The 13645-nt window shown below is 42.5% G+C and overlaps 1 protein-coding gene across 4 annotated transcripts in view; it reads left to right on the top strand.

The window, feature by feature from the left end:
* The window catches only part of LOC104023128 (ligand of Numb protein X 2), a 30790-nt gene that overhangs the window by 8006 nt on the left and 9139 nt on the right, over nt 1-13645 (top strand). For all 4 annotated transcript variants that reach the window (XM_087748365.1, XM_087748363.1, XM_087748364.1 and 1 more), the window contains exons 2-5: nt 5426-5888; nt 8551-8777; nt 10181-10377; nt 11491-11859. In XM_087748365.1, the coding sequence (XP_087604491.1) occupies nt 5488-5888; nt 8551-8777; nt 10181-10377; nt 11491-11859 (1194 nt within the window). In that variant the 5' untranslated portion in view covers nt 5426-5487. The remainder of the gene's footprint in view (nt 1-5425; nt 5889-8550; nt 8778-10180; nt 10378-11490; nt 11860-13645) is intronic.

Genomic DNA, 13645 nt, shown 5'->3' with positions numbered 1-13645 from the left:
TGGAGGTGGCTCATTAGAAACCCTTTGGCTTGAAGGCAAGGTTAATTAGTGAAAGGGTTGCTTCTTATTTAGCTGTATAAATTTACCATTTACAGAAGCTTTGACTTCCTACTTTTACATTCTGATCTTCAGCAATATCAGAAAATAATGAAGAAAGGTAATAGGACATTGTATCACCATCTGAAACTATTCTTGGGTTCGGTATCGTGTTTTTTTGTAAAAGTTGACCTACTTTAAGTATTGCTTATAAAAATCCTCTGCTATTTCAACACTGTTTTCTGTACCACTACTGTAAACTAAGGACAGTTTACTCGTGGTTGTGAAACACTGCAGCAGCACACTGGAAGTGTTCATGCAGGACAGTAGTGCATTTCGTATAAAACCTGTCCCATTTCACGTATGTGAAATCCTCGTTCAAAGTAGAAATGAAATTGGGCAAAAAACCCGTGTTACAGAACACTTTTGCAATGGCTTCACTCTCTCTAGAATGAAAAAAAATTGACATTCTGTGAACCACAAAACTTCTTAACTGAGTGAAAACTGTTTGAAGAAAGTTTAGCAAAAGTTCTGTCACTTTTCCTTATGGTTTATTGCTAGAGCACTGGGTTTGCTACATTAGAATCCATCTTGAACTTGCTTTTATAGAAGCAGATGGTTTTTGGGTTAGTGCCCCGCTGGTGTGTGCCCTCAGTCATCCTAATCCAGAATGTGCTGGCTTTGTTTTGTCCGTCTCCAAAAAATTAATTAATTGTTTAGCCTTTAGTTGGAATGTTGCATTTCCAGTCTCCCAGGGAAATGTAGCTATAAATATAATAACTGGCATAATTATTGCAGTGAACTATTACATAGCAGTATACATGGGGCACGTACCCCGCAATCTCAAAGCCAACCCCAACTGGGGTTTTCAATACACAGTCTATATCAGCCTATAAGTGCTAACCTACAGGTGCATCAAAACATAAACCCGCTGTATTTCCAAAGTATTTGCCATGGTACAAGTAGTTTTTTCTAATATTGAGAACTAGTTATTTGACGGATTTTTTTTTTTTTTTTCCAAATTATTTTTTAACTAAAGCAGTACGAGACGTTCCTCTGGTCATCCTAATCTGTTAGGAAAAATTTTAGACTGCTGTTTTGTGTCCTTGCTGCAGACTGGCTGCTTGTTTCTTTATTTTGCAATATTGAGGGTGCTCTGGCTCACTTACCATACTTGTGGTTTTATAAATCAGTTGGTTAATAGAAACTGTCTTGGTTTTCTTTCTCTTTTTTTGTTTTTGTTTTGTTGTTTTTTTTTTCCCCCCCCAGGAGCTTCCTATGTGATCTTAGGTAGGTCACTTGAGATCATATTCAGAGACATACTAAAGTGTTAAATTCCCATGAGTTGATGCCTCTGTGGGTCTCTATTTTAGCCCCTCCTAATGTCATTTCTCAGTCTTTAAATGGGAATAGCAACAATGTTATACCTCAAAGAGATGTCATTAAGGTAAATATGTTCATGACTGAAAGTGACTTGTGTCAAATGCTGGAATTGTATGAGCAGACAGGCCTGGACTGAATTGTGCCCTAATTTGTGCTCCACACTAACAATGGCAGAGTGAAATGCCTTAAAAACAAGGAGCAAGAGTTGCATTTGGAAATGCTGAGACTTCAAACAGTAAGACTGGAAGCGGGGATGTTGCTCTTGGGGTAGCCAGGGACCACAGCCACCGTTCCTTTTCAGTCACTGTAGCGCAAGTGGAGGCATGATGTTGGAAAGATTCCTTAGATAATTACGCTTTTTGAAAAGGATTTAAAAAAAAAGCTGTAGAAGTAATTCATCAGTTCTGTTTGCAAGTCTGGGGTGCTTTGGAGACTAGTTCTGAACAGAGTTTGTCCCTCGGGAGTGGTGCTGAGTGGTTCGCTGTCGGTGTGGTTCTTGGCATACTCCCTTACTAGAGCTATTAACAGCGTTGTAGATGTGCAGAGGGGGTGTATATCTGAGGCTCTGTGCCCTAGCAGAGTTAAAACAAGAATAGGCAATGTGCTAATATTGTCAGGAATAGTCTTGCTTTGGCAGGGAAATAGATTAGACAACCTGATAAGTCTTCGTTTAAAAAAAAAAAAAGTCTATTCTTTGAGTCAGTGTTACAGTACAAGAAATCCTACTTCAAAAAAAAAGCCAGCAGTGATTTTTTTAAAAAAATACAGTGAAGAGAAAGGTGATCCAAAGAAATCTTTTCTCTAGCCCACACAGGGTAAGAAACGAGGAACTATAAAGAGATTTCTGCTGGATTATTTCCTTCAGTTCTTTGTCATGTATAGGAACAGGGTGTATTACTTTCTAAATAATTCAGACTCCAGAGGCATTGCTTGCGTTATACTTTTAGAATAGCAGAGTCCATTAGAGCAGCAACATGTGTATATGTCAGGCTTTAACATTTTCACGTAGTCATTAAGTAGTAACTTGGGACCAAGCTAGATCCTTATTTTATGATTCCCTCATATTATGTGCATCGCATGTAAGCTAAAACACGTGCGAGGCCTAGGGAGAGATCCCAGTGCTACGGAGAAAGGCAGGAGCCGGGAACGTGCCACTCAGGGTGGCATCGTTGGAAGGAAGCTGGAGAGGGGGAACGGTATAACAAAAAGAGCAACACGAGAACGGAAGGGGGGTGTTGGAGTTGGTCTGACCTTCAGAGGTTAGAATGAGTAACTGAAATTTGATGGAAACTGCAAAAGGTTAAGTATACATCAAACTTCACCTCCAAAGCTAGAATCCTAGGGACTCTAGACAGACTCTCTTGAAACTGGTCTATTTAAGCTGAGGGGAACCATGCCTGTTATGTTGAAACAGTGCATTTTCTAGACACTTAAAATCTGTCTTGTCGCGCTGAAGTAGTCATCTTTGCTGAATAAGATGTTAGCAATTTTCCTCTTACAGAACATCTGCTTTCTGACTGAATCACTGAACAAGCGGCAGGCTTGTTTGAGCCTGCTGTCCTCCCTGTGCTGCTCACTAACTCCTGCCTTGCCGAAGGGTGTGGGCTGGGTTTCATCACGGAGGTGTCAGGCTTAGGTTCCCTGGTGTCTGCAGGAGTGTCCTCCTTATTGAAAGGACAGTGGTGTAAAAGTAAAATTTACTTTGGCACTTTTGAATGAAATCTTCACACTTTGTTTTTGAGGATCTAGAACTGAGAGCGCAGAACGGCTTAGAGTTACAGGGAAGAAAAAAGCAGCAAGATTGTGGTGATACTTTTATCTTCCACGAGTTTTGAAATGACTCATAAATGGGATTCATCTTGTATAACCTTTAAACACAGAGAGCAGAGAATGAATTTGGTAAATAATCTGAAAAACCCCTATATAAAAGTAGTTTATCAGCAAAATTACCATGGGGTTTGTTTTCACTGAGAAAGTAGATTTGTTTAATCACCTGCCAAAGTTTTATGCAAATAGTACAACCCGAAGCACAAGTATTTCTTATTGGTAGATGTTTGCCTTGGAAGCTTGGTGTTCCGTTGACTGCTGGTGCTGAGCTGATTGATTAGAATTGGGAGGTGATGTTAAGTGATCGTCTGATGTTGAAATGTTTCCTTTTCGCTTGTAAGATAATTTAAGATCAAATTAAAACTTTTTATAAGGCAAACAGTATAGGGATGCCTGTTTCAGATGCAGGTAAGTACCAAAGAACAGGGGTATTTCTAAGAGAGGAGGGCATGGATACATCTGCTTTGTTTTGCTTGGGTGCTGTCTGTGAACTGTGCTTTCTCTTTTGGGGAGCACTGAGTCAGTCATGCAAGAGCAAGGGAGTAAATGCAAACAGAAGAGCTGGGTCTGTACATCCAGCCTAAGTGCTTTCCTCGAGGGGAAGATGCTTTCTGGCACTGCAGCAGCAGGAGGAGAAGCAAACAACTCGTGCCCTGTACCCACCTGGAACCGTGACAGTAACGTTTTAATCTTTTGAAGTGAACAAGTTTCTATGGCTAGGTAAAAATTCGCCTGTAAAATGGCTTGATTCTGTTGGTGATACGTTATCCCTTTAATTAAATAGCTGACTTATGCTTGACAATTAATTGGAGTGATGTATGATTTTTATTAGAAACCCATGACTAATTTTTTCTTGCCGTTCTCGCTGTCTTATTGTTCTTGCCTACCCTCCTCCAAAGTTGCTGCTGCGTGCCAGCCATGTCCTCCAGGCACTGGTGCAGACCAGTGTTCGCTCTTGCTTAGGCTTTTACCTGTTCCAGATAAAGCAATTGTTTTCAGATATTTTCCATGTCCTCTTTCAGAAATTTTCCATTTCATCACAGTTCTGCAATTTTTTTTGTTTTAAAAGACTCTGGGATTTTTTACATAAACTTAAAAAAACCCAAAACCCAAAACTCCCCAGAAAACCTCACCACCACCACAACAACAAAACCCCCCACTGTGTAACGCAGAGTCTGAGCTTCATCTAGTACCACATTTCCTACTTCATTAAAATAACTGCCAGGTTAAAAAAACCCTTCCTGCAGTAGTCTCTGTGCCTGTAGAGTAATCTGCTAGCAAACTCAGGTGCATTTTATATTTAATTACAATAGCCAAGATCCAAAATGGATGTGACTGGAGTCATCTCTATTAAACTCAGTAGAGCAGCAGCTACAAAGAACTCGGTTTGCCCCTTATCTTATTCTCCCTCACTGTAAGAAGCTGAAGCTCAAGCCTTTGTGTTACATTACAACAAACTGTGACGTGGACGATCCTTTACATTTTTTGCATTTAGAGAGCTTTAGTCTTTTTGTAGGAAACTTGTTTCCATGGGTGAATTTAGGCATGGATGAGTGAGGAACAATGCATTGTTTGTTAAAACGAACTTTTTTGAAGGGAGTGGGCTTAAAAGGAAGGAAATGTGATTTAGATTTAAGTTTCTTTTGAAATTTCTTCCTCTTCTTTTTCCTCATCCCCCCCTAAAATGCAAAACAAAAACCCAAACAGCTAGAAGTCCCCAAACTGATGTTTCACCATACGTATTTTTTAAATATTTGATATAATCTGGAAAGCCAGAGAGAAAAATTATCAGTTTAAAAATCACTATCTTGGTTATCCTTTCTTTCCCTTCCTTTCCCTCTCTGGGTTGTTCTCCCTCAGGAATATGCAGCTTTTGTCTCAGCTTTTCTAGTTCATAGGTTTGGCAGGGTTTTATCTAGTCTGTGTCACCGGTGTGTGTAAAGTAACTTAAGCTTCAATTTGTCCATGTGCTTCAGCATTTTGCTGAATGAGGTCCTTGCGTTCTCTGATCCCTGGGTTGATCATTCACAGGGTCGCTGTGGAAGGAGGAACGCTAAGGGGGTAGGTGGGGGTGAAGATACTGGGGGCAACTTAAGGCAGGAATACAATTTAATTTTTAATTGGCTAGATCGGGAGCAGACAGTTGGCTGGAAATCTCTCTTTCTCTCCCTTTCATTAGAGGTCCTCCGTCAGACAGCTACTACGTGACAAGTTTCCTTGCTGCTGGGCCGAGAGTGCCTGATGCTGGCTATCATGGCTGACCCCGTAGCAGAAGAACACGTGTCCCAAGTTAGTGAACTCTGCTGCGAATGTGGTCAGTTCCACCTCTTGCTGGACAATCATCTCTACAACTTCCAGGATGAAGTAGACGATGAGCTCATCTGCCATATCTGCCTTCAACCTCTGCTCCAACCTATGGACACCCCCTGTGGACATACGTACTGTTTCAAGTGCCTTGAAAACTTCATGCAGGAGTATAACTTTTGTCCTATGGATCGGAAGAAGCTCTCTTTCCAGCAGTGCCACAAGTCCAGCCTTCTAGTACGGAACCTGTTGGATAAGCTGATTGTCTTCTGTCCTTTCAAGGCGGAGTGTCAGCAGACAATGCAGCGGTGTGAACTAGAAGCTCATCTGCAGAACAGGTGCATTCCCATTTACGTTGTATTATTGCTCCTTGTATAATACCGTCTGTCTGTTGTGCTTCTGACCAAAAAGATCCATTCTCAGAACAGTTCTTAAAGTGGGGCAAGACAGGACACCAAAGATGACAGAGGGAGAGGCCAGAAAGGCGGGTGGGTGAAGACAGTGTAATTGCGCGCGTGTGTGTTAGGGAGGCCAGCTCACAGGTGCTACAGAGGCGAAGGGTGAGGTGCTTGTCTGCTTGCCTGCAAGTTGTTCGCGGACGCAAAGCCTATCAAATGTATATAAATTTGTTTGTCCTGATCTGGGGCACCTGACTGAAAATTATTATAAACATGCTTATTCTTGTTTCACTTGCGCAGAGAAGAAAGACAGGCATAAAGTCAACACTCTGGAAGCAAGGGATCGTGCAGTGTTGCCAGTTTAATTGGTCCAATTAAGATGTGCAATACATAAGTCTTTGATCCAAATAATGTAAGTCCCTCCAAGCTGCACATTATGCAGTTGCTGAATCACCTACTTATAATTCCATTATCTTCTCTCATTCTTCTGCTGAGAAAGCGAAGCAAATGAAAAATACTTTTTTTTTTTTCCTCTTCACCCCCTTGTGCAGAGGAAGGGAGACGTTTTTTTTTTCTTGCGCTTGTCAGCAGAGAGATGGTTTGGTGCTTCCACTGCTGGTTGAGCTGGTGGCAGGCAGAATATTGTAGCTTTAAAAGAAGCGCAGGTGACAAAGAGCTCGCGCCATGGTGCTTGAAGAACGCTTGTTCCTACGTAGTTAATGATTGCAGGAAAGGGAGCTAAGTACAAGCCCCGCTGCAGGCGGAAGCAGGCCTTTGTTGGCAGTGTGTTTTGTCAGTGGGCAATGAGAAATGCAACAGGCTTGTTTCCCTTCAGCTATGTTGTAGCTTTTTGTGGCAATGACCTATTTTAAAAATAGGTCAACCAGTATGCAGGGAACAGTTAGGGTTAGGATACCTTTGCAGTTTCAGCCTAGGATGTATCCTTCAGGTTCTTGCTCGTCTTTGGTATCCGCGAGCGGAGAGCTTGCGTTAGAGGCAGAGGAAGTGATGAAAGATGCTCGTGTGCCCCTTTCTCTCGATCTGTGAAATTTTATAACCTCCTTTTTCTTGAACTAACTCTTCGTACTGCTTTCTTGTTATCAGGCAGGGCTGAATGCTTAGACTACAGGGACAGAGCTGCCCCGCTGTGCAGCTGGGGCCATGGCCCATAGCAGGGCTGGGCCTTCCTCTCCGCTCTGCAGATCTACCCTGGTATCAGTAAACTTCTGTCACTTGTTAATCCCTCTGGCACAGGAGTTAAACACAGAAGAGGGAGGCACCCTTAAATGTTTATGTTAGAGACCTGTCTGGAAACTGTATCATTTTCTTATCCATTTGATAGTTCTGTTGATAGTTCTTTGTATCTTCCTTGGGGAGGGTGTGTTCTAGAAAGGGAGGCTATTTCACCTGGGCTGTGAGCATAGTTAGACTGAAAAATGAAGGAGAAAAACAAAAAAAAAAAAAAAAAAAAAAAGAGAAAAAATTACACTAGGATTTGGGTGTTCCTGTTGTTTATTTTTAAGTGAGATTAACTGATAGCAGGAGACTTAAGGAAATAAGCATCTAGAAACTTGTTCTCTTGGGGGATTTCTCTGCCCTTTGCAAAATGAATTTGTTTCTTGACATCTTCAGAGGGACATGTGCACAAGTGGATCAATCAGCTTCTGTCTTTAAGTTTCAGGGTCATCTTACTGCCCGAAGAATAAATGACTAGGAATAAACCAGAGGAAGTAATACCGGGATGAGACTTGTTTAGCCAGAATGTAAATAGTCGACTTTAATTTGAAAAGTGACTCTGGTAAACACCCAATACTACTCATGTCTCTGAAAGTGATGCTTTTGCATTCATCACCCTCCTCACCTGCCACCTTTTTTATAAGTGCTCTTGATAAAAGAGCTTGTTTTCCCTTGCGCATTTTTGCTGAGATAGGCTGGCTGTGGTGAAGCTGCATACAGAGCGCATTTTGTTGAATGTAGAATTGCCTTTGAACCTCTGTGTGGGGAGCAGTCAGTGGGATTATAAACTCCTCTAAATTGCTCCCATTCAAGTAGAGCCATCACCTGCCTGGACTGGAGGTGGAGGGCCGTCGGAGGGTCAGGTCTCATTCAGTAAAAAAAATAAGCAAGCCTCGCTTGCTGCTCTTGCATGTTACTGGCGTGTTAAAAACAAAGCCTAATTCAAGGCTGAGCTTGACACTTGAGCCACTTCCTTTGCATAAAGATACAGTTCATAGTCATCACTAAAAGGGCAGAGCTAAGTATTTGCTTATATTTTGAGAGGTATCATTTTCCTCACCAAGTGTTTGCCAGGTAAATATTTAGCAAGGGAGACTCCCATTCCTATTACGTCCTCCTTCTTTAAATAATTTGCTTAATAATTTTGAAAGTAATAAAATAACAAGCCTGCTCTTAAGCTGATACTAGTACAAGTAGAAGCTGAAGGCCAAATGAGAACAAATTTTAGCATCTGTGACACAAGCTTTGCAGCCGATGGGATCTTGAACATGCTTCTTCACATACCTTTGTCAGTCAGAGCTTGCATGTGCTAGGTTAACCACGCAGGCAGAGACTAGCCACTTAGTCACTGACAATCTCTCTCTAGGTGTCCTGGTTTCAAGAAATACAAATCTGAACTGCAGCGGAAAAAGAATCCCATTTCCAAAGGGAAGGAAGATCCTCCTATCAAAGCGGAGACAAACACGCCCAAGGATCCAGAGGTACCAAGTGGAGGATCATCACTCGTGGCAGAAAGCTCTGCAGCTGCTGTGGTATCGCTAGGGACTGCAGAGCCTGGACTAGTTAATCCAGCTTTTGAGGAGACTGAAGAAGGTGAGAGTTTGATACAGAAATGTAATTACCTTTTATAATGTAAAAATGAGGTAACCATCTCGGACAATTCAATTTTTAAAGTGTCCCCAACATCCTTAGATATCCTCAATGCTATTCAGCCATTAGTAGCCATCAGAGTAATCTCGTTCCTCAGCTTGTCCTTGAGCAGAAGGGAGATGCGTTCATGTGCATCAGGCGTGGCAGGATCTGCTCACAAGGACAAAACTGTCTGTGCAAAACGATTTGGTGAATCTGTTAAACTGCAGTGAGTATCTGCAGTATTCTTTGCAGAAACAAAGGCAGTCCCTGTCAATGGGAACATGCAGCACTTAAAGCACTTGCAGAAGCCAAATAATTAGCAATTAGGAAATATTCCAAGTTCTTAATCTTGTTAAGAAAGTTAAATATACAGTCAGTTTCCTAGAGTGGTCACTACTTCCCTAATGGTGTGCAGCAAGCATGTTTTTATAGCATAACTTAATTTTTGGATTAATAGTCAGTTATGAAACCCTTGCAGATAAAAGTAACCATCTCCCCTTCAGTATAGAACTGCTTGTCTCAACCCCTGTTAGAAGGCAGCAGCGTGGAAATCTCCGTGCCTTGTTTCAAACTTAGTTTCCAAGTGTGCAGGCGCTGGAGCTGGCAACTGCTGTGCCTGTGCCAGAGTTAACACACAGGTCAGTTTACTTCTCTGTTGGCTTTTTTCCCCAAAGTGCACTTGGGGCAGGTTTTGCATCTCTTGTGTGACGACTGCAGTTCACCCTGACAGGCAGTGCGCTTGGCTTCATTAGAGTGTTGGGCCTGTCTCAGTGTTGCAGTGCTGGTAGATTTAATACGACCCGCTAACAACAACTTTCATCTTCAAAGTGTTTGAGAAGCATTGCTTAGTCTTCAGCGTGCTGTGAAATAAGTAAACATTACTCCTGTTTTACAGGGGGGATGGGAAAAGAGGAGGAAAGGAGACTAGAGGAGGGAGGTTGCCGTGAGCTGCCTGTGCTAAAGTCAGTAATTACAGCTCAGTAGTCCCCTTTTCTAATGGGCATCGTGGAAATTGGCATTTCTTGTGTGTGCGCTTCTAGTAGGCCAGCTGTCACAGTAGAAAAATAAATCTCTGAGTGGTAAGTGAAACGTACTGAATGCCCTTTAATAAAACTCAAGAAATAATAATGAAAGAGTTTAAATTTGCCATAAGATAGGAGAAGACGGGAAACGTTCTGGAGAAACTGTAAAGAAGCAGGGGCTTTTTCACCTTTTAATCTGACCTATTCTTTCCTCTCCTGACAGCTGCTTTCCCTCCAAATGCTACTTTGAACACAACCTGCCGGTGTTACAAATCTTGTGGTGTGATGTGAAGGAAAATTCTATTAATGTGTTGTTTTTTTCTCTTCAATTTCCACAATCAGACCTTCCTCAAAGAACTAGCCTTGTGGCTGAAACGACCACAATTGAAATTCACCGAGAAGACCCAGAGGAAGAGCTGGGGATGAGGATAGTTGGGGGTAAAGACACTCCACTAGGAAACATTGTTGTTCAGGAAGTCTTGCGGGATTCTGTCATTGCTGCAGATGGAAGAATAGCACCTGGGGACCATATTCTTGAGGTATGTAAAACCCCACTGGTAGTCCCATTGCTTTTCTAGACTTGAGATGAGGGCTGGGGGAGGAGAGTTGCCTAGAAAACTGGGAGATCTCTACAGCTGAGGGTTTAAAAGCACTGATCAGACTTGTGTGTCAGTAGCACTGTTTATCTGCTGGGGCTGAGAAGCAGACTTTTGAGGTTCCTTCCAGTCATACTCACGTTTACCTTCCATATTTGATGGCTTTTTGAAATTTAGACCATTTTGGATAAAGTAAAAAGATGTCTGTCAGATAAATTTTGCCCAGTAGCACCATTTCTCTCCAAAGGACTGTGCTCTAGTTAGGAAGACTTATAATTGCTTGCTCTACTATGTTGCTTAAGCTGCATATTATCAATGGGCAGGTCCAAAGTTTAAGACCTTACGACTTGAAGTAAGCATCAGCTATGTAACGTGAGTAATAAAGAGCACCAACCTCATACCGTGCTGACCCACGGCCAGGTTTAGTTTCCAGATTAATCAAGCTGTATGGCAGTGGGCTGATCAAGGCGACAGAAGCTTGTATGCAGCCATAAAGCCTACATGCAGCGAGAACTGTTAGCACCTCCCGGCTATGGCTGCCCAATCATTTGACAAGCCATAAAGGCCTGATTATCCTGTTGGACTGTGGACTTCAGCACAGACTGGTAGCCCCACGTGCAAAAGTGGCCGATACGATCTCCGAGTTGGTTTCTCAGGTAGACCAACAGAGTAACTTCTGTTTTATCCAGTTCAGTTGTACATGTCTCAGTCTGGGCTGTAAATAGGGCAGGTCCCCACACTTAGTAGCCCTATTAACATCCTAAAAGAAGACTGCAATATTCTGCAGTTTCAGATTTGTTAAGTTATGTGAGTTGTCCTGTCTTGTCCCCGTCCGCAGCTATTCACCATCAATTATGGTCTAATTTCATCTGCTTTCTTCTGCATTCTTTTTTAGAAAACTCTGCTCTCTAATGTGCATCATAAGCAGCTGCTTCAGTCACAGCAGCGCACAGGGAGTTGTACATCCTGTCTCCAATTTTGTGATGTTCCACATTGTGGACAGTGCCTAAATTATGTAGGTTCTGATTAGTGACTCTGGTTTGTTTGTCTTTCTAGGTGAATGGCGTCAACATCAGCAGTGTGACTCACTGCCAAGCTGTCTCCTTCCTGCGCCACCCAGGTCCTGTTCTCCACCTCATGGTCCTGCAGGAGAAGGGTTTTTCCAATAAGACTGCACAGCAGGATTCCACTTCTGCTACAAATCGGGAAGTGATCCACGTTACCTTGATAAAGAGAGACCGATCCGAACCCTTGGGAATCAAACTGATCAGGAAGACGGACGAGGCAGGGATTTTTATTCTAGATCTGTTAGAGGGAGGTTTGGCAGCCAAAAATGGAAAGCTGAGTCGGAATGACAGAGTCCTGTCAATAAATGGCCAGGATTTGAGGCAAGGAACACCTGAGGCTGCTGCACAGATAATCCAGGTAATTTATGACATGGTGAGGTTGTATGGCTAATGACTCTGCAGCTGTCTGCGTTGATGGCAGGGCTCCTGTTCTGACCCAAGGGCTAACAGAACACACCAGAGCAAACTGCATTCCCTGAAATATCTCTTTGGGAAAGTGACTTCCCTGCGGATGTGTGGGAAGCACTGCTTCCAAATGAAGATAAACATGAAGAGTGGGAATCCATTGTGAGTCACCTCTGACAAGTCTGAAGCGAGGCATTTGCTCATGGCACTTTAGTTCAGCTAAGGCAATTGGAGCTCCTCTGTGGTGCGGTGTTTGGAGCCTTTCTTGCAGAGCAAATATTCGTATGTACTGTGTAGATGCGTGCAGCAGAGACAAGGAGAAATTAGGACAGCCTCTCGTGCTTCAAACAGTCAAACTGAAGGTGGTTGTTGGGAGATGTGAGAGGCTGGCAGCACAGAACAGAACCCTTTTGACTGATTTGAAGCCCTCTCTCCCCATTTTACCTGTACTGGGGAAGGGAGTCTATAAAACAACATCAGGCACCTCAGGCTAAAAACATTCTAGAATATGAAATGGGTAGAAGAGAGGTGGTCTTTCCCTGCGCAACAGGAATGTGCTCCTGTTGCAGCATGCCAGATGTTTTGGTGAAAGGAGTGGGCAAGGAATTTTCATTAAGGATTAAGGATTGCTACGTGTGCAGCAGATATCACGTAGATCAGTTTAAATTCTTTACCTCCCTAGGCGATGACCTCCAGTTTCTGTTTTTGTCTAAAGATCCTGACACAATACATCTCATCACATACTGTTTATATCCCGGAAAGGATCCGAGGTCAGCGGTGAGGGAGAGCCAGTTCTCTCCCTGGTAATCAGCAGAGGAGTACAGTGGCATGGGAGAAAAGAAGAGAAAGAGCAGAGTTCCAGTACTGAGATCCCTTTTTATGTTATATATGTGATTCCATTCTATCGCCTCTTAGAATTTTGTTTGCATCCCATTAAGTGCTGCTGCATTTTTATTGTAATGTGCAAGCATAACTCCCATATGAGGAACTCGTTCTTGATCCCACTGAAATCAGTAACCAAAGTCTCCAAACCAGCTTCAGTAGGTTTGGGGATTGAATTCCTTTTGAAGTGACATTTGTGTAAAACTGTGACGGTTTTCCAAACGTTATCTGTTCTTCTGAGGGCTAATTCAAATTCTTGGTTAAATGTAATTTTAATTTTGATTGCAAACCATTTGCAGAAAAGAGTCCTTGTACGTGTATTGTAAAGTACCATTTACAGATATATATCTATATATGCACAGCCATGCATACTGTACATATTCTGGTACTCCTGGTTGAAGGGGAGGGCAAATCCCCATCTTAGGACGCAATGTTTACAATATATTTCATGAAGAAATAGATGTGCGCCAACTTGTCTGGAAAAAAATCGCTTTATCTGAAGTAACTTTGGATGCAAGAGGCTTTTAAATTCTGTTTCAGAAAACAAAACTCTCCTGTACTAGTTTAAAAAGAAAAAAAAAAACAAACCCAAAACCAAACCAGTTGATGCAGTCCGTCTTCCAAGGCCAGGGAATTCACTGCTGCCAGCGTGCTGTGGCAGCAGGGAAAGAGGGTCCCACGTCAAGAAGTGAGAGGAAATGCCCCAAGTAAACACATACACCTCACCCCAGCGGAGTCCTTCACAATGAGGTTTTGTCAAATTATCTGGAAGAACAAACCAAATTAGAAGAGCAGTAACAATAGTGAATACTTGCCCTGTAGTTCTGCCAAGACCAGACACACAGCTGGTTAAGTGT

The sequence above is a fragment of the Nipponia nippon genome, unplaced genomic scaffold, assembly GCF_047370975.1.
Source record: "Nipponia nippon isolate SJK-2023a ecotype South Korea unplaced genomic scaffold, ASM4737097v1 scaffold_12, whole genome shotgun sequence".
In the NCBI taxonomy this organism is placed as follows: domain Eukaryota; kingdom Metazoa; phylum Chordata; class Aves; order Pelecaniformes; family Threskiornithidae; genus Nipponia; species Nipponia nippon.
Note: the sequence above shows the minus strand (reverse complement) of the source record. Positions and strands in the feature narration are given on the sequence as shown.